Raw genomic sequence first — 22139 nt, 5'->3', positions numbered from 1 at the left:
TGAGCCAGTGCAGTTTTGCCTCCTAGTTTGAGAGTCATAGTCCTTCACAAAAAGAGTTAGCTGTAAAGGAATTCTCTCGCAGTGGAAAAACCACTCATCATACGACTCTCACTCTGCTGTTGGGCTAGCTCTGAGTTTATGTCAATCTCAGATTTCAGCCAAATGTTGAGCCCCCTACCCCAACACCCCCTTTCCCCTCATCATGTATGCAAATCAAATCATTGCAGCCCAGCCTACCTGCAAAGCAGCAACTTCAGGGTTGAAAACCATTTAGTACTAAAAAAAACAGTCAAAAAGAACACAAAATAATCTGATTAAAATAAATTTAGAAAGACCAGTTCAATTACGCCTCACTCAATCCATGTAAAATTCAAATCAAGTTTAAAATATTTAAGAAACAAAAAGACCATTTCACTGATAAATGTTTCAGTCCACTTAAAATGTAGATCAAGTAAAAAAGCACTGATTTCCTCAAGAAACTGAAAAGGAGCGTTTGGGGGACATCCCAAATGTACTGTACGCAAACATGCGAACACACCATTTATCAAGTGACTCACTTTGCCACAATCAGTTTCAATTACCATGAGGAAAGGTTGTAATGTGAACAAAGTGATTTTTTTTTCTTTGTAAGGGTTTTTTTTGGGTTTTTTCTCAGTTTATCTCCAATTACACATAACTTTCTTCATAAAAGGCAGAAAGATGGGCAGACAAAACCAAGCGCACAATCTTCACTTTGGTGCATACAAAACCTGTAGAAAATTACGTCAATTACTTCCCTTACAAGATACCACACATCAGGTTTATTATGTTGAGGAAGCAATAAAGAAAGTATTCCTTTAAATGCATTAGAAAAAGCGTCGCTTTTTAACGGACCTAATCTCAAAGAAAGGCACTGAGAAAGAAATATTTCATTTACCCAGTAAAGATTTTCCCCTACACTTAATCACCCATCAAATATCAACATGTGTAAAAAATATCAAATTACTATAGTCCAAATTATGTCATAAAGACGATCAGACTGAAATGACATATATGCTAATTCTCTCTCTCTTACACATACGCATGGAATACAGTATATTTTGTGCACATAAGACATGATATTCTAGTATATATGTGACATGACATTGTGAATTCTTTCCTTCATGTATAGTGCACTTACGAGTTATTGTCTATTTCAAAGACATCGTGAAGCTTGACAATGCGAGGGTGATCCAGAGTTTTGTGGATGTTGTATTCCCTCAAGGCATGCCTGGACACACACACACACACACACACAATGGCATGAAAACATAACGATAATGAAATAAAATAAAATCATATTGCTAATTAATAGACCAGCCAACAAATAACAGTAACAACACCAAAAAGGAACACAACTGTTTAATAGAAGTGTGACAATGGAGATTTGGAAAAAATAAATCAAGCCAAACACTAAGATCAAACACATTTCCATTCACTCACAAAATGATTATGTTTTAAGTCTCACTCACACTCAACTGAGTATTCAAGTCAGGCCATATTACATATTTGAAAGTCTTCTAGTTCAGATTCTACTTTCAATTTCTCTGCAAGGACGGATCAGTAGTCAGGACAGGACAGGAATCCAGACCCCTGCCTGAGTCTGCACCAGTGGGTCACGGTATAGTATGTGCAATAAAAAGGAAATTTCAACAAAATTAACCAAGAAATTAATGTAAACCTGACAACTGATAAAGAATATGTGCCTGTTATTCACAGGCCCAGGTGGAAGTTTGATTATAACATAAAGCTGAATGCAACACTGTTGTGTCTAGTTGTTGTTTTTTTATCACACTATTTCCTGCCATGAGACAAAAAGAACAACAGTACATGACTGCACACAACACAACAATACAAAAAAAACACTTTAAACCAGCAAAGTACTGACTTGATGTAGTTGGCTTTCTTGTCCTCTTTCCACTCTCTGTTCAACTGATGGATTTTGCAAGCCACATACCGCTGCTCTTTTAAATCAAAACCCTGAAACAGAAATCAATTTACCAATTACACAAAGAACAAACACAGCCACAAAATCTAAAAAAGCAAGAAAAAAAGAAAAAAAAAGAAAGAAAAAAAAGCACAATGAGTAGCTGAGAAAAAATGTCCGCCATGAACGTACAAAACATCAGCTGTATCTTCCCCCTTCACAAACCACCACACACACTTACACCAACACAAGAACAGCATACCCCCTGAAAAAACAAGATGGAATAACAGTGACACATTTTTTTCAGGCTCTGCTTTTCTCCCTGTAAGCTTGTGCATACACAAATTTCTTTCTTTTCACCTTTTGTTTTATTTACATCAACATCGATCTTTAGCCTTTCCGACTAGATGAGTTTGTCTTGCACATCCAGAACATTCAAACCAGTATACAAGTGAATGACTTATTGACTGATTGATATGGATACTTATATAGCGCCTATCCTCAGTCGGAGACCAAGCACTAAGCGCTTTAACACAGGGTCATGTACTGAACAGGCTGCATACCTGGTAGAGCCGACTGACGGCTGCCATTGGGCGCTCATCATTCGTTTCCTGTGTTGTTCAATCATATTTCAGGCACGCACACATACACACTCAGACAAAAATGACAAAAACGGTTTGTCATACAAGTGAATGACAAAAGCTGTCTGTTATTATGGACTCACCTTGTGCACCTCGCTGAATCCCCCTTTCCCCAGCAGACAGAGCAATAAGTACCGCTCATTCAGGATAGGGTGATCTTTGAACCTGCAGCCAAATATCAATCCATGGTTACTTTGCAGTTCATCTGAACATTCTTCACAGAGTTTTTTTCAATTCACTATAATATTTTGTTTGGTGCTATGTCTACACCAAAAATGGATGCTGCAATAAAGCTTCAAAATCTGAAAGATAAAGAAATTTAACTTTGTGTGTGTGTATGCATGCGCGTGCGTGCGTGCGTGCATGTATGTGTGTGTGTGTGTGTGCGTCCTCTGCATAAAAATCAATCAAATAGATTTCTCAAGAAATAAAAATCACTTGCTATGATTCACAGACTTATTTATATAAGCAACAATCACAACAACAAAAATGAAAAAAACTATCAAGTAAACCACAAAATTTTTCTTTCTTGTCAGTGGGCTTACAAACAGAAACCATTTGCTACCATCCTAAAATTTATATTAGAAACAATCACAACAACAACAAAATAATAATATCCACTGAATACAACCCAAAGTTTTCTTTTCTTTCTTTCAATTGGATCACCCTGAATCTTCAATACTGTCCAACAGAATGCTAAAACCCTTCAACACAACCAAGACTAACAGGTAATTGTCTTCACTGCCTGTTCATTTGGATTCTCATGCATGGTACTTTCTTGGCAACATGATTACCCAAAATCTTCTTACTGTCCAAAAGAGCACTACAACCCTTCAACACAACCAAGACTAACAGGTAATTCTCTTCACTGCGTATATGCATTTGTGTTCTCATGTATGGTACTTTCTTGACAATATGACTGCCCTGAATCTTCACAATCAGCTAACAAGAACTCTACAACCCTTCAACACAACCCAGACTAACCGGGAATTGTCTTCATTGTGTATGCGTTTGAGTTCTCGTATATGGAGGTTCCTCTCCCGCTCCAGCTTCTCCAGCTCCAGCTGGAGGTCAGCGTCCTCCTTCTTCAGGGCTGCCTGCCGCAACTTGAGGATCTCGTCCTGCTCGTAGAACTCTGCTATTGACAAGCTGAAACATACATCAAGGCTTTCGTTTGGTTACTGCAACCAAGCATGCATGGCTCAGTCTATTTTGACCAATTATTCTCATTAAATTACCACTTGACGATAAACTTACACATGAAAACAAAGTTGAATCTCTCCTCTATCAGCTGTCTTTTAACGAATTTCCTCTGTGTTTGATGAGAAATGAATATGATATCAATGAATACAGTGGGTGTATGCTCTATTGGAGCTGCAAGGCTGACATGGTAAGTGCTGTATGAGCTGTTGGTTCTGCCGCCTCTCTAAATCGCCAGTCCTACTGACCAGCTGAATGTACTGGTTTTTTGTGGGTTTTTTTACAGTGACACAGCCGAGACCTTGCTCTTTTTGTATATACCCAATTCATCAATAGTATTTGCTATTCAAAAGGGATAACACTAGAACTAGTACATGCCTAACTTTTCCATCCTTATAGACACACACACAAACCATGCACACAACACACACCCCCTACATTCATGTACACACTTGAACTAAGGGGTTATGCAGAGGCTGTGTTCATTTTTCTTTATCAGTGCCTATATATCTATACATAAATATCTGTTTATAAGTACCATACTTAGAAATAAAATGATGTATCCATACAAAGAGAAATCTGTTGTGACAGAAAGAGAAATACAATAAAATACAATATACAAACATAAATGTACACAGACATACTACGTGTATATAAACAGTGAATCCAAAATCATTACAAACTATATCCTACTGCACAAAAATCCATGGAACATCAAAACCTAAACCACATTCACTTACTATTTTTCCCCTGGTTTCACGAACTGGTGCTCCTGTTTGGAATTTTTGGGTAAATTAGGTGGTTTCCGCTTCATAAGCAGCCGTCTATTTTTGTCTATTTCGTCTCTTTCTGAAGCAATCCTTTCTTGTTGCCTGAAAAAACAGATTAACAACAAATAAATTTCATCATACAAAAAAAAAAAAAAAGTGTCTTGCACACTAGAGGAAGTTTTCAGAAGATCAAGACACGTAAGAAAACAAACCAAAAATTTGTCATAAAACTTTTTTTTTTTAAAACACACAATAATATTGCAAGAAATCAGTCAATCAAAAGTGTAACATTGCATCCAACCAATTAAATTCATGAATGAAAATTACATTTATCATTGTGATGTCCCAACCAATCAACTACACTCATCAATAAAAAAAAAATATCATCCAATCAATCAATCAGTGCAATTCATCATCCAGTCAATTGCTGTCATCAGTGCCATGTCCCCAACCAACCAAGGACACTAGAATTCAGACACAAGGCATACCATTTTTAGATGGACAACCAGAGGAACTGGAGAAAGAAAGACAGCACTCACTTCATGAGATCGGTGAAAGCCCATCCATCCACCCAGTTCTCCACAAACTGTGCCCCTTGCCGCTGGGTCACAAACTGACCCAGGCGTAACCGGTTCTCCATGCACTTTTGCCTTGTCGTCTTCTTCTCCATTGTACTCTGTGGAATCAAGAACACACCGTAATCAAGCAATAAAAGAAAAAAAAGAGGATATCTGCTTTGACATTGTTAGTCATGCCACCATACAACGGAAGAAGATATAAGGAACATAAATGTGTACTGTGCTGGTTAAGAATAATAAAGTGTCTTTGGTTCAATTTTTTAGATTTTAAGTTTGTATAATTCTGCACCTTCTAACTGTTGTCAATCACTGGAGGTTTTAACATCAAACTGACTTCAACTCATTTCAAATCTATATATTTCAAAGAGGTGTATTCTTTGTAACTGCAACAAATGAAACTGATACTTTTCAAAAAAAATATTCAACAACAAAAACAAACAAGAAATCCCTCACTTTCAGCATGTAAAAGCAGGGAAGTCATAAGGGTTTAATCATTCTACATTTAAAAATCTAGATCAATTACTACATTCAAATACTGATATTTTGACATATTCAGAACACACACATACAGACTTTTTTTTTTTTTGTCTTTCTTTTCTTCTTTTTTGACAGAAAACTGATCAAAAATATAAATTCAATATAAAACAAAGTAATTGAATATTGAATGCTGTCAATATTTTAGCAAATGACTGTGTATTTTTGAACGATCTAAACAGTCACAGAAATAAACAAAACTGAAGTGCAAAATTTTCTAAAATGAAACAAATGGAATCCTACCTTTTCTATAAGGAGGGACTTGTTGACTTCAAGGCATTTTTGCAAGTTTTCTTTGTGCTTTTCTAACAACTTCTGTTGTGCTGTACACTGCCTCCGAAGTTCATCGTTTTGCTGAAAACAAGTTCAACCATACTTCAGATGCAGACAAACAGGTATGTCCATCATTAATCCCTTGACATTCTAACCATCAGATCCACTGCTTTTAACACTAGTACAATAGACGCCCACCCTCCCTCCCCCTTCTCTCACCACATTTCAAACAAACCTGCTTGATGACAAAGGTTTTATGTTTTAAACCATTCATTGTTAATTTTTTTTTTTAATTATGATTCATTGTGTTGATTTTATAACTCATTCATACTTAATTAAGCACAATAGCATAGTTCCAAGAATTATATATAACCACTGCATAAATGATTTTTTTTTTTAATTTATGTCCAATCTCGCATGCCCTTCAAGTGATGGTATCACCCTCATGCATCTCCACTCATTTTTTTTTCCACAGCCACACCAAGGCTCCTCTAACAGTCCATGTCGCCATGTGGTAGTCCACCAAAAAAAATCCTGTACCGAGTTCAAGTTACTTCACTTCAATTCGCTTTACATCTTCTTCTCAGCAGTCCTTTGTAATCCAAAGATGACACAGTCATGAAGACAGCACAAGTCTATTCACCACATACAAGAATTCAAACTGTCACCAGCCACTACGGTGACATCGTTAATGTCGCAGATTGATGACGACTGGAAGGATGCAGGGTTGATACCCATGAGGTGGGGTTTTCGGCCCATGGCCGGCTCCTACCCAGATGAGTGTACTATGGGCTCAAATGAGAAGGCTGGACCACACAGTCAAGGTTCATCCACTTCACAGATGCATCTCTGGGAGTTACTCAAAATTCCTAAGGAACACTGCTCTCTCACAGCTGGTTGACACCAGGATATATTATGAGCGTGCAACCTTGTCATGCAATCCTAAAGCCAAATGGACACCCACAGCCTTATCCTCTTCAACCCCATCACCATTCATCACACCCACAGCCTTATCCTCTTCAACCCCATCACCATTCATCACACCCACAGCCTTATCCTCTTCAACCCCATCACCATTCATCACACCCACAGCCTTATCCTCTTCAACCCCATCACCATTCATCACACCCACAGCCTTATCCTCTTCAACCCCATCACCATTCATCATCATCAAAATGTAGAAAACAAACTGTCCCAAATTCTGAGGCACCAAATAGAAACAAAACAAACAAAAAATCCACCTCAAATCATCAAGATCCACATACTCTAATAAGTTCATCTATCCTTGAGTCTTTTTGCTCCAGATCCGAGGAGTTTTTGGACTGCTTCACCATCGCTTCCAGATTTGTCATGGTTAACTCCGTCTGAAACGTCACCAACTTGCATAATGATCAACAATATTAATACCTTCAAATTCAATATATATTTTGCTTTTTTAAGAAGCAAGAAAGAGTTATTCACTTAACAGATGTAAGTATCAAAACAAAAATGCTCTTTTCTAATTATTTCAGTGTCATAAAACCGATTACGTTCTAACATCTTACTAAACGAAAGTGGAGAGAACACTTCCTACAAACAGTTCGGGGTAGATGTGCCTCTTACAATTCTGAACCAAAAACAAAACGTCTGAGGAACATTTATGTGTACACATACAAATCGATTAGGCATTCACATCCCTGTTCAAACACTTAACATACATAAAATGAGTAAACAACTGCCTGTGGCAAAATAAAAATCTTCATTTATTTTCCTTTTGAAAAAGTGATACACTGACGGTTTCAAAACTGTAACCAAGAAGAGCACAATTAAAGCATATTATCAACAACAAAAATTATTAAAATAACCACCACCGGTTTGGTCAGGACAGACTGGGTAAGAGCTACTGTGACTGAAACATATGACTTATCTCAAAAGCTTACAGTGGAGAGATAATCAACAATAATTTCCACAATGCTGGCAACAATTCAGAGATATCCCACTTTTACTTCTCTTTAGTACGCCAGCGAAATTAAACAGCACTAAAAGAGAAGGAGCTGACATCCGGCACAACCAAGACAACACTGTCCCACCTGCACTGGCTTGTGAATGGGGACTGGGCAGCTGACAGCGGGAGAGGCCACTGGCCGGGAAGGAAAGCTCAGACCCAACTCGTGTATGGAGTTTGACGACGATCCTGGGGACGTGGCATTGAACTGCAAACAAGACATCTTCATACCATGCAGTGTCAGTCATACTAGTTTCTTAAGATCTTTAAATACAGAGCCATTTGTTTTCACAGGTGATTTTCTCTTCCTTTTTTTTTTGGGGGGGGGGGGGGGGAGGGTGTTACATTTCCCTGCAGTGTCAGTGTTACTGGTTTGCAACATCATTTCATGCAGAATCATTCATTTTCACGGGTGTGTTTTTTTGTTTGTTTTAAACATTTACCTGTTCTCTACAGTCCCTACATTGACTCATCCCAACAAGAACCAGGATGATGTTTTTTGTTATTGGTTTTTTTTTTAATTTACTATGCATATGTCATTGTGGATTGGAGGCAAGGGTTACAAGGACGTCTTTCCACACTCCACAAAACTTCTTCACAGAGATTGCTACCTGTCAACCTTCATGTTTAACAGAAAGAATCTGTTGTATGAAACATAGAAATAAGTAACAGGAAAAAAAATCTCCCAGACAGCAACATACATGACCACAGTCTGACATACTAATTACTCACATGATGCTCACACACACACACGCAAATATCTTTAAAAAGTGATTTCATCAAAATTAACAATTTTTAGTGTTATGAAATTTACATGTCAAGCATGCAGAGACCACAACAAAAATCATATGTAACACCCTGCAAGGAGTTCTGGAGAGAAGAAAACAAAAGAAGTTCAAAACCACCTCCTGAATTCTGATATCAATCTGAGCCAGACCAACCAGCACAGCCAGCAGAGTTGTGTTCACTCACAGGGAGATAGCCTTGTGGTGATGGTGACTTGGGCCCTGACTGGTTGGCTCGACTGGGTGACTGGTTCTGCAAGGTAGGAACAGCAAGTGATCACTAATCAGCAACATGAGTTACCTTTGAAATTCACAAGCATCAATCAATGGTTGCCAAATGCACAGCTGACCTACAAAGGACCAGCCATTTCATTGCCAGAAACCTTGTCAAGAAATGAAAACCGCTGACAGGGAAAACAATGTTACTGGTGTTAACTGAAAATGACTCAAGAAATGAAAAACCGCTGACAGGGAAAACAATGTAACTGGTGTTAACTGAAAATGACTAATTCAAAACTGTCTTGTTCAATGAAAACATCAAAATGTCACAGCAAACGTGCTATACTGCCTCCAGAAAATCAAAACTGATTGTCCAATTTCACACAGAAGAAAACTGGAGTTCATAACATTGCCTCTGAAAATGCAACAGGTTTGTTGATCAAATAGACACAAGATATTTTTCCTGAAATACAACTTTTCAATCTTATCTAAGACAAACTGTCAATCATTAAATGTCTACAAAGCTTCACAAATCTAAAGACAATCACAAAAATATATTCTGTGCATTAAGTTACTTTAGTAATTTAGATATATTAATAAATAACAATACATTTGTGTATTAAATAACGCACGATATATCAATACACAACAGAGATTTTCCTGATCTCCCAGGTCAACATATGTGCAGACCTGCTAGTGCCTGAACCCCCTTCGTGTGTATATGCACACAGATGATCTGATACGCATGTTAAAGATCCTGTAATCCATGTTTGTGTTCAGTGGATTACGGAAACAAGAACACACCCAGCATGCACACCCCCGAAAACGGAGAATGGCTGCCTACATGGTGGGGTAAATAAACAAAACGGTCATACACATGAAATGTTACCTGTCTGTCTGAGTGTGTGCCTGAAATCAGACTGAATGATATAGGAAACAAATGAAGAGCAACCTGATGGCAGCCGTCAGTCGGCTCTACCCAGGTAAGCAGCCTGTTTTGCAAATGACCCTGTGTTTGTGAAACACTTAGAGCTTGGTATCCGACCGAGGATAGGCGCTATATAAGTATCCATATCAATCACAAAACAATACATTCTGTATATTTAAGAACTTATGACAGATACATCAATACACTGTATATTCTCTTCAGTCTCATTCACTGCTGCAACATCATTCCCTGCTGCAACAGACACATTCTAAAACTGCTAACACAATAACAGTGGAATAATTTTAAATGACCATTTCAAAACTAAAACAATGATTCTAGTCTCCTTGTATATTTTACCTTGAAGTATTCGTTTATTTTCTTCCCGTTCGTCTCAGCCCTGCTGTTTTTCACTGCCACTGGAATAGACACTGATTGAAAAGCTTTATTGCATATGACAAAGACTATATCCTTTCCACATGAAAATAATATATGTATTAGCTACATCATCTAAATAAGCTCTTCCAGAATCGTGCTTAAAAAATAAGCTTCACAAGTAAACACAAGCTTATAGTGTTCATTCTGAAAATTGTTAACAGCATTATCTTTATGCACATATAGACACACACACAAACATTTCTCCTTACTTAAATTAATTTCCATGTGCATGTTTGTGTGCACCAACATTTCTGTTTCTTTTAATATCTTTTAGACTTGCATAATCAGGGAAGTGAGAAGGACAATAAAAAATGCGGATTGTAGCCGGGGGGGGGGGGGGGGGGGGGAATACCTTATTGGGGGATTTGGAGGGCAAAGCCAACCTGAAGCTGAAAGACACACCGAAAAATGTTTACAAACCCCAATAACAGAGCTGGAATCACCAATGTTTCATTGTTCAGCAGGGGTAATTTTTTTTTCTTTCTTTAAATGGCACATAAACACATAGGTACAGAGATTGTGTGTGCACGCGCACGTGTGCGCGCGCGTGCATCTGTCTGTATGTGTCTGTGTGGGGTAGGGCATCTATGTATGTGCATATATCACTGTGTGTGTGTGTGTGTGTGTGTGTATGTGTGTGTGTTTATGTGTGACACAGCTCCCTAAAGAGCATGAGAAAAAGAGAGAGAGAGAGAGAGAGAGAGTGTTTGTGTGTTAGAGAGTGTGTGCAGAAGTGCATGTGTGAGCATGTACAATGTGACATTAAACAGACGAAGCTGGAGAAGGCACACATGAGAAAGAGAGAGAGAGAGAGAGAGAGAGAGAGAGAGAGAGAGTGTGTGTGTGTGTGTGTGTGTGTGTGTAAAAGAGTCCATGCATGAGCGCATGTGTGAGCATGTACTATGTGATATTAATAGACGAAGCTGTAGATGGAACACATGCATGTAAAATGTCAAGAAACGCATGACCAGTTACTCACAAGAATCTCCTCCTGGTTCCACAGCATTTTTTCTTTTCCGTTTTCTCTCTGCAGGTTTAGCTTTCTCTGGAGTGACCCCAATCACCTGATGGTGCTGAAACAGTTACCAATGATACTGCCAGCCATCCTTTACTGTGCAGCACTGGATTGGAATAAACCAGTAAGTCATGCTCACAACATTGATTCAACGAACCAGGGAACAATGCTGAGAAGAACAATAAACACTGAACATTTTTCATTTTCCTTTCAACCGAACTTTGGTATGCAGAGAGTGCAAACAAGGAGCAAATAAGGAAGAATTCGAAATAAATCAAACTGAGGGACAACTGCAATCAAATATGTGAATAACATCTCGTGTAATAACCCGAATATCTATATCTGTCACACAAAGAGCACTGAGACTGAAAACCAACAGCCTCCAAACGAGAAACAATACATTTGTAAGTTACAGAACGTGATGAATTTACAGCCTCCAAACGAGAAACAACACATTTGTAAGTTACAGAACGTGATGAATTTTCAAAGTCTAAACCACACACACACACACACACACACACACAAAGAATATCGTTCTATGTCAGGTCCATGGAAACAACTTAAATTTCAATTCTTACATCGACAGCTTCCTCCCGATCAACAGACGCCCCACCACTACCACTGTTGTCTTGGGACGTTGGCTGAGCACTTGGTGGTTGGAGCTGGGGAGTCAGAGTCAGTGGTGGGAAGGACTGTAAGTAGAACACACATCATCACTATATCATATGAATTAAATATCTACTCTTTTCATGCAATATGAATGGACAAAAACGCATTCATTTATATATACAGCTCAGCTGGTCATTGTTCAGTTTTACAATAATCAATTCCAAACCTTCTGAATGCCATGACACTGCAATAAAACAACAAATGTTAAACTGAAAAGTGCATTCTCATACAAAATATAAAATAATTTGATTTCAAGTTGAAAAGATGCCAATACGATACCAATGCACCAGTCGATCAGACAATGAAAACAATCCATAAAATGAATTGAAGGAATAAAAAAAACTACTAAAATGGAAATGGCTTCATCGCATTCAACAAATAATTTCATATGGTTATAGAGAGCATATCTTTATTCTCAGATTCACCAGAAACTGCACTGAGCACTTCAATACATAACTTTATATGCGGAATGTCAAAGCTGGCATCAATTCTTTGTACTGTAATAAAAAAAAATCAAAGCCATTTTGTTGGCAATACTGATTAAGACTGCAAATGAAAATTAAAAATGTATCAAAAAATTAATGATTACAAAACTGTTAAAAATAAGAAGTACAAATAAGCTGGTATCTGAAAACAAGGTTCAAACTAATTCTAGGTACACTAACATTTTAAAAGTTTTTTTTGTTTGTTTGTTTTATTTTGTTTTGCGTCAGAAATTAAACAGAATTTTTCACATTACATGAAAAGCAGAATATAACATTAATCACTGTTCGGTTAATTATTTTGTTTAACTTTATTTCTTATGATTCAGAGTCTGCAGACTTCTTCAAAGCAAAAGTTTAAAACTGCTAGTGTTAATCATAGTACTGAATGCAAATTGCAGCCCTTTCTTTACAAAATTCTGTCATTGTATGAAAAGTATGTTTTCAGAGAAAAAAAACAAGTCCTTTTGCAGCAAAGCTGTTATGAAATCAATTTTTAATAGAAGTAATACATTTCTCTGAACTACAATGGCAATCAGCATACACTCCTGTCACCATTGTTATACTTTTACAATGTCAAAACAATCTGCTGTAATTTCAGGACCATGATGTTTCATAAACTCTAAATTCAGCATCATTTGTGATTTGGTTTCATTCTGATAAGATGAAGAACATCAATTATGTTAAATCGAAAAGTGGAAAGACTGAAGAAGGTAAGTGTTGCTATTCAGTGAGATCATGTACGTTTTAGGGGGTTTTTTTTGTGATCAGGTATGAAGCCAAATATTGAGTTTGTTGTGAGAGGTGGCCCATATATCCAATATGATGCAGACTGGAGTATTAAAAAAAAAAAAAAAAAGCTGCTTACCACTGCTGGAAATTAAGGTAAGCTGAGAATGAAAAGCGAACTGAGTACAGAGTAGCATAACACTAATACTGTAATACTAATAGTAGTACTGTAATAGCAGTACCAATGTTGATAGTTCTGAGCCAGAGATAAGGCACCTATCTTTCTTAAACACTGGAGCACAAGGGACTGGAAAGAACTGCTTGATATGGTCCTGAAATTACAGCATTACCATCTAAGATTCAAGTGTATCACATGCCAGGGAAAATAGGACATGCAAGGAGTGGGACAAGAATAGCACACAAACCAACCTAACACTAGTAACAGTAACTATTCTCATGCCCGGGCACATACTCTTGTGCACACCAACACCTCACAATGGATATCAGTCATGAACTGTTTATGCTGAATCATGTGATAAACCAACAGAAAAGAAGAGGAGAGTGACATTTGCAGAACCTGGCCCACTCTTGGAAAGGACTTCCAAATTCAGTTGATCATCATCATCTTGTTTTCTTCTGATCAAGCTTTCATGATAATGGAGAGGGTTCCCCACCCCCCAAACCCCCACCCCTCCCCCTCCTTTTTTTTTTTTTTACCATTACTTAATAGTAACACTGAAGCAACTCACGACAGATTTCATAGCCAAGATGGCTGAGATAATGATAACAATAAATGACACACAGATAATTCAATCCTGGCATGCATTTCATTTTAATTTTGATCAGTGAACTATAAAATAATTTCATTTTAATTTTAATTAGTAAATTCTAAAATAACAAGACTATGTATGTTGATTCAAAGTCATACAAACACTAACACTGCAATCCAAATAGCTAAAATGCAGTTCACTTTTCATTCTAAATCAAGTAAGTGCAAGTATCATTCACACATAAAGTAAAGGCAGGAATAAGCAAATCAGTAGACCTTGAAGATTGCAGAATAAGGCAGATATACCAGAGAAAGAACTGAGAGAGTTTGATTAAGATGCACATTGATATCTCTCCTCAGGAGAAAGGCAAAAGCTACGGATGAGCCTCTAAGTGGCTGGAGAGTAGGAAGACCACGTTCTAATCAAATGTGGTCAGAAGAGAATGGCAAAAGCCATTATATAAAGATACTGTACAGAGGCTTCACTTTACCTGCTTCTGCATTTCAAAGAATTTTTCAGATACCTTAACCTCACCAAGGGAAGGCTGATTCTGAAAAAACACAAAACTAGAAGTTTAGTGGATCACCAAGTTTACCAGTACCAACATACACCGATACTAGCAAGTAGCACATCACTTTAATGATATCACCAAAAAAGCACCAAAGAGCATAATGGTCATATCATACATGAACAGATTGTACCTCAGCAATAAAATTTCAGGGTGTCAGAAATAGAATGTTCTTTTAAAAGTTTTGTTGTCAAAAATTAAGTACTAGGGTATCCAAATTAATTGGAAGAAAGAAAAGCAAAAGATAAAATGAGCTGAAGTACTTGAACTGATTTCCATTTTCCCCATGAATAGTACATCTACATGTGCAAATTGTGTCAAATAATAACAACATGGTAGCGTGACCCCTGATCATTCTTTCACTGACCTTGAAAATCTGCATTGCTGCTATCTTATAGATTTTTATATCCTTAGAATCATGTACACTTCTACTTCTAGTTATAAGAAAATGCTCTGTTCTAAGACACAAACACATCATCTGCCTGAACAGATTACCATACAACAATTGAAAATAACCCAACAAGAAAGTATAAAAGAACAAAAACAATACTAGGGGAAAATAATGCAACAGCTAAAAAAACATGCAGTCATTGATCAGTCATAGATAAAGTGCCACACTCCCAGGTTTAAAGTGACCACTGAAGCATAGCATTTATCACAACACAAAATAGAAATAGTAAAAATACTGAAAGCAATAGCTAATAAACCTAACAGTCATTTTTCAACAGCAAATGAACTAATTCAAACAGACAAGAGAGACAGACTAAACTTTAAAAAATGTACTTAACTGTAGAGTTAAAGTAAACTTAAAGTAAAAATCAATATCAAAAGAGTAAACTTTGACAAACTTTCTAAAAGTAAAAATCACCATCAACAGATTTTCAAACCCAAATATATGTAAATAACATTCAAAATGACAGTGGTTACACTGCTGACCATTTATAAACTGACAGACAATATCCGAATATGTATACAACAAGACACCCAACAACTTGAACCAGTGTCAGTAGTACTGTAGTGGTGTAATATCTCTGCTTATGAAAAGGCTATCGACGCTGATCATCAACCTTATCAGATGACATAAAAACAGTACTGACATATTTACTATGAACAAAGTAAAAGATCTTTATTAAAAACTTCCTTTGAAATAAATGAGACAGTACCCTGAGCAATTAGCTGAATACACTTCATCTAATCTATGATGTACACTACATTTTAATAATCAAATACATTTGTTGTTTTAAATTCTAGACAATAAGAATTCCATAACAATGACTATTAGTATTACTGAATAATAATTATTTCAAATATTTCTTACCCTCCCACCAAGAAATCGCGCTTCCAACAATTCCTGTTTCCTTGGATCAACATGAAGGTTATCCATGCCAATACCTGTAACAAATAAAGCTTATTATAATAAAGCATTTTCTCCAGTGATGTGATAATGAATGACAAAATTTTGATTATTCAGTTTGCTGTCTATGAAACACAATATCTGAAATGCATGGAACTAAGTTGCATAACCACAAAAAGGAATGTATAAAATCCATGCCAGTGAATGGGTGGGAGTGACGCATTTTTGTAGAAAACAGAAATGTCTGTGACCTGGGTCCAAGGGCTACTTAATAGAAGGGCAAAACTTAATACCAAAATAAGTATAGTAAATAAATAGCGACAACAAAAAACAAAACATAAAAAAACACTTTTGAAAGAAAATGCCAGAAACTGCTAATAATTGAATAAAAGGAAATCTACATAATACAGAAATACTCCCACTCATGCCAGTGTTCTACATAAACTCTGATGTTTTAAATAACTACTATCTATCTAACCCATAGTCTCTTAGACCTTGGGGGCACCACACAATTAGCAAAAAGCCTCCTCATTCCTCATGGTTGTTTGTCCTTCTGATTGTCTCACTCAGAGTTAGACATATTAACTCCCAGTCTCTGAGACTTTGTCCTCCGATCTCCTCTTCTGCCCGCCCCTTCTCCTTGCTCCCTGCACTGTTCCTTGCATAAAGGTCTTGGCCAGTTCTGATGAACTAAAGATGTGGCCATCCTACTTCAATTTCCTTTTCTTTACAGTGGTCAGTAGATCATCATGTGACCCAATAGCTTACTTGACTCCTACGCATTTCATCAATTGCGATGTGGTTCATGTATGTAATGCCAAGGATCTTCTGGAAGCATCTCATCTCTGTGGCCTGTGTCTTCTTCTCTAGATCAGCTGTCAAAGTCCATGTCTCGCAGGCATATATATAAATATGGAAATGACAAGAAAGCCTACCAGTCTGATCTTTGAGATGAGCATGGTGTTGCTATCATTCCAGATTGGCCTCAGTTTTGTCCCTCTGTTGTGTCAGAGTTATCCTGAAGAAAATTTTTGGTTTGGATTCTTCATCCAAAACAAATGCTCCAAGACACTTAAGCTAAAGCTTTGGACCATTTCCAGTTTTTCACTGTTGATTCTAACATCGGTGCTGATGTTGTCAGAGTTGTTGGGTCATCAGTTCTGTCTTCTTTGCACTGATCTCCATGCCAAAAGCTGCAGATGTTTTGTCAAGGCATTCCACCAGGTTCCTGAGCTCTTCTTCATCCCCTGCCAGTCAATCTATGTCTTCTGCAAAACATGCTCCTTGTTTCCCTAAACTGACATCTTTATTGCTATACACTACTGCTCTGCAAGTATAAACATGAATGCACGTTCGTGCACACACATATATGTATACACACTATCAAAATTTGAATATTTTCTGTGTAACCATCTAAATAACTTATCTACTGTATTTTGTAACTTTGCTGGCTAATGTTAGGGAAACAAACTGAAATTGAAACAAAACATTTATCACTGACAACTCCAAGGACACTAATAAAACATACAACTTCACAAATCCTCACCCACACACATACTGTGACAGATTTTTTTTTTTTTTTTTTATAAGGTCTAAATTCTTTTGAGTTATTTCTCAATCCCCCTCTGATGACTAGTACAAACCAAGCCAATTCTAGCTCTACACTTACTACATAATTAGTCACACACATGTATGGCTACAACAAGGAGAATGTTGGTGAGGAGAGGGGGCTTGGGAGGGTGAGGGGGCAAAGAAAAAAGCCTTTGTGTGACCTTGGCAAGAGACTGACAACAGGCTTATGAACATGCCATGGACCTCTTCCCTCCCTGTGACCCCCCCCCTTCCCCCCAACCACCACCACCACAACCCCCTCCACCCCCAACCCCACTCTCCATCTCTTCCTTTCCCCCTTCACCTCCTTGTGACTGGCCACACTGCACTGCAAACTTGTGTGTGGATGTGACCTAGTTCTCACAACACAAACTGTGCACATACACTCTCTGAAAGAGACCCACGCCTGTATCAGTGTATGCATGCAAAGCAAACTTAGCATTTTGGAAAAAATATATATTCATTTTTTTTATGAAACAATGGAAACATGTAGTCACTAACTTCAGCAAACTGCAAAAGGAATGATGCTAAGGGCACCAGCTCACAAAGGCAACACACTAAGTGACTAACAACTGTCTATGATGAAATGGTTAGTTTACAAAAGGTATCAATCACATAACTTTTGAAGCAATTCTGTTCCCATAAATCTAGCTGTCACCCAAAACAGTGAAATTTATCGCATTAACCTAAAAGAAACAAACCCAAAAAACATACACACAAGAAAAAGACAAAACACATTGAATCCAAAGAATAACCCCAGGCCAAGACTTTGCAAAATAAGCTCAATCCCTTTAATTCCTTACCTTTATTAGTTCAAATTACAGATATTTAGGCAGACTGCTTTTATTGCAATAACACTTCTATGTGTGTTGGTATTTGTTCATGTACAGACATGAACTAAATACCATCACTAGTAAATTATTTGGTCTTTGTATACTAACATGAAGTCTCAGAATACAATGCTTGAGTAAGCATATTTATTTGGATTTTTATGTCTATACACAAATCTATGCTGATACTTTTTGCAAGATCTATTTCTTCACACACAATGTTTTATGTGTGCACCAGAGTGTCCCACAAATAACTTCTATTATAAATGTTTCCTATCATTAATCCAAAGAATATGGTTCACATTTACCAGAGACCATGCCCTTCATGAATAATGTTAATTTTTCATGCAAGTCAGATGTATCAACATTTTAGGGACTGTGCACATTGTGTCCACTGGAATACATTAATCAGTGAAGTCCAGAACTTGCATATGTTTACTAGAATTTGTGTGTACATTCATCACCTTGAGAGTGTGTGTGTATATGTGTGTATGCATGTTTGTATGCATGTGCAGAAGGTTACAGAAGAGAAAAAATCCTATCTATAGAATCAGTATTTGTTTTCTGAAAAAAATCAAAGCAGAGAAAACACTGAATTAAAATTCAATGTGAATGGCACATGTCAGTAAGTTTTGTAAGTGAACAGTTCTGTACACTCAAATGTTAACTTGTAACTTCAAAAGGTCTACCACCACACAAGAGCTATTATCTGCATAAACCTTGCAATGGTTTTATCATTTGCATTAATGATTAATATTTCATTGGTATGTGTGACAGACATGCCTACTAGAGTACAAAGCTGAATGAAGTCACCCCAGGCAACAAGATTGTTTGGTGTTCCCCACGACATCAGCTGTCCAAAGAATGTGAACCAAAGCAACGCCTGTCGGCTGTCAGTATACCGTTCACTCAAGATGGAGCCTTTTTCTAGTCCAGCTTCGCTCTTGTTAACATGGCTCACTTCAAATAAACATCGAACATTCTTCGCTGACGTCACGGACTTCAGATTGTCTAGATCACTATTGATACACGGCAACCAAAAACGATGCAAAGGAACTGCAGCACACAACATCGACACATGCATTCACACTCGTCGCTCTTCCGTCCAATACGACTGTTGCACCACAGAATAAGAGCAACTATGGCACAGCATAATTGGCTTTTCACCACCCCCTGAGCCCTGACACCAAAATCCCATGCGTGCACTGGTCGGAAACCGAGATCGTCAGGTCGACTTCGAGAAAAAATGACCAATTTTGGTGCACCTATGCGGGGTGTTCGAACATGCACAGATTATCATGTGATTTTATATCAGCAAAAATATTTTTCGAGAACACGATTACCTATCAGAGAATAAATAAGATAAACAGATCGGTGTAATATCGTCCAGATATTTTACCTTCGTTTGAGTGCCGCACTTGTGAACTGCTGCCTAATGTCCAAGATGGCCGTCCACCGCTGGTGCTAGACATCACCCAAATAGATGTCCACAGATCGGTTTTGCCTGGTGTTGGCACACTCAGACGATGGCCGAATGCTTTGTCGGGTGGTTTCACATTTTCATCAGCCGAAGAAAAATCGACAAGATCAACTGGAAGATCGAAAACTGATGTGGGTGTCCTTGCTCAACTTTTGTTGATGCTCACTCGCGTGAGTGACGTCATAAGAAATGTCACCACGAGTTTTATCGTGATGAAGGAAACCTGGGTCCCTTTAAATGTGGCCTAGTTTTCTTATACAATGCCAAAATATGTTATACAAACACAGTGGAAATCAATTTAGCTTTTGATGAAACTGACCAACCGACACCAGAAAATATGCCAGTGGAGCAAATCGGATGTTTCCGGTTGGGGATGCCCTTTCTACGGAAGGGATTCCCGCCTGGTAGAACCGGAAGTTGCTATGATAATTTTTTTTTCTATCGTCATCAATAGTACAAGATCGTTTTAAAGGGACACAAAATCATCACAAAGGGAAATAATAAATGTCTCATAAAAGCAAAGACTGACATTGTGTGACAAGCTTCGCGCTGGTTCATTTCAGCCAATTATCAGCGACCCTCCGAAACACCTGTCTAACACAATGTTCAGATTTGGGCCGGGGCTCATGGTGCATAATGGGAAAAAGGCATTGTGGGGGGAGAGAAGGGCGAGTAGGGAGAGAAGAGGGAGCTCCCTTTACAAAATCCCACTTGGTTTGGATTCTGAACAAGTCCCATCACATTTTTTTTCTTTCCCGTTTCACTTGTTTCTCTTGAAAACCGTGCAAAAACTTGTCAAAACAGAGGGAAGATAAACTGTGATTAAAATAGATCAATAAAATAAATGGTACCTTAGAATGCAGTGGTAGTATAGTAGTAGAAGACAGTAGTGTAGTAGCAGGATTAAACAGAAAAACAACAACAAAAATAGCGAGCTCAACAAATGACTCTCTCTCTCTCTCTCTCTCTCTCTCTCTCGTTGAAGTAACTGCGCATACCTTTTAGACTCGCATTGCTCGGAATTATCTTTTGTACTGATAATTTTTTTTCTGGGTATTTTTGTTTGTTTGTTTGTTGTCAGTTTCTTTTCTTTTCTGTTTTTCTCTTTCTTTTTTGGTGTAGGTGTGGGGATTGCCGGAGTTGTGTGTGTCAGTGCCACGGTGTGTGCCGGTGTGTGTATGTGTCAGTGTGTGTGTGTTAGTGTGTGTGTGTGGGTGTGTGTGCGTGCGTGCGTGTGTGTATGTGTGTGTGCCTCTGTGTGTGTGCGTGTGTGTGTGTGTGTGACGTGTGTCAACGGATGTGCCGTGTGTCACGCGCGCGCGCGTGTGTGTGTGTGTGTGTGTGTGTGTGTGTCAGTGATGTCAACCATGGTGTGTGCTCAGACTGAGGGGTGGAAACAATTAAGGCACCGAAACGCGGCCGCGACACGACACGAATCGCGCCGGAAAACAGTGAAGTAAATTGCTGAATCCGTCAACACACACACACACACACACACACACACACACACACACACACACACACATGCAGCCAAACAGTTCGCCTAATTTCACGGTCACAGTTGAAGAGCTGTGTATTCTCGAACATCTTATGTAAATTCAGAAATTTTCTAAAACTTTCTTCTTTTCTTTAATTTTTTTTTCTTCAAACAGATGGTTCTTGTCTTAATGATAGAAAAGAAGGGGCGAATTTCAGTGAGTTGTGACACCCTAACTGAACCATTAAAAAAAAAAAATATCACTTGGGTAAACATTTTGCCGTCTTTACTGTTGAACTAGCTGCAATATGCAAACACAGTGCAGGACTCACTCTGTTTATAAGTCATTAGGCACCGCGTCCTAAATATATAATGATAATATTACAGCTGATATGGCTTAAAGCTCAGTTTCCGCGGTTCTGTTCTGAATTGCTCGTTCTTCAGAAACCCACTCGTGGTGAGTTCGTGGTGCATTCAGGTACTGTATAATTAAGTTCAGCTGAGCTCTGAAAGAACTTGAAAAAACAACATAGCCTATCAGTACTAGTGTCGCAGTCTGTCTGTCCCTCTCGACGGTTTGCGTGCACGCATTCGCAAAGACAATTCAAACTCCACTTCCTTTTCGGCTGTTTCTTTTTCAATAATTAAAACATGAAATAATAAACTGATGATAAAATAAGAACATGAACCCCACCCACCCACCCCCACCCCATCCCCCCCGAAAACAACAACAAAAATGAAATAAAGCACATTATGATGAAAATTATTTCTTATTGTCTGTGCATATATAAATAATGATACGAATGCGCCAGTAAGAACTACATATAGGAAATTAGGAAATATATCGTGTCAGTGATGTTTT

General features: G+C 37.9%; 1 protein-coding gene across 1 annotated transcript in view; it reads right to left on the bottom strand.

The window, feature by feature from the left end:
- The window catches only part of LOC143301544 (serine/threonine-protein kinase tousled-like 2), a 34515-nt gene extending 14427 nt beyond the window's left edge, over positions 1-20088 (bottom strand). The window contains exons 1-16 of the mRNA XM_076615921.1: positions 19720-20088; positions 15844-15917; positions 14448-14507; positions 11886-11999; positions 11272-11365; positions 10215-10273; positions 8898-8963; positions 8011-8133; positions 7207-7305; positions 5912-6022; positions 5096-5232; positions 4527-4658; positions 3571-3735; positions 2670-2751; positions 1907-1998; positions 1160-1249 (exon numbers count right to left, since the gene is read on the bottom strand). Of these exons, the coding sequence (XP_076472036.1) occupies positions 1160-1249; positions 1907-1998; positions 2670-2751; positions 3571-3735; positions 4527-4658; positions 5096-5232; positions 5912-6022; positions 7207-7305; positions 8011-8133; positions 8898-8963; positions 10215-10273; positions 11272-11365; positions 11886-11999; positions 14448-14507; positions 15844-15917; positions 19720-19792 (1571 nt within the window). The 5' untranslated portion in view covers positions 19793-20088. The remainder of the gene's footprint in view (positions 1-1159; positions 1250-1906; positions 1999-2669; positions 2752-3570; positions 3736-4526; positions 4659-5095; positions 5233-5911; positions 6023-7206; positions 7306-8010; positions 8134-8897; positions 8964-10214; positions 10274-11271; positions 11366-11885; positions 12000-14447; positions 14508-15843; positions 15918-19719) is intronic.
- Between the last annotated feature and the right edge of the window lie 2051 nt (positions 20089-22139).

The sequence above is a fragment of the Babylonia areolata genome, chromosome 2 (assembly GCF_041734735.1).
Source record: "Babylonia areolata isolate BAREFJ2019XMU chromosome 2, ASM4173473v1, whole genome shotgun sequence".
In the NCBI taxonomy this organism is placed as follows: domain Eukaryota; kingdom Metazoa; phylum Mollusca; class Gastropoda; order Neogastropoda; family Buccinidae; genus Babylonia; species Babylonia areolata.
Note: the sequence above shows the minus strand (reverse complement) of the source record. Positions and strands in the feature narration are given on the sequence as shown.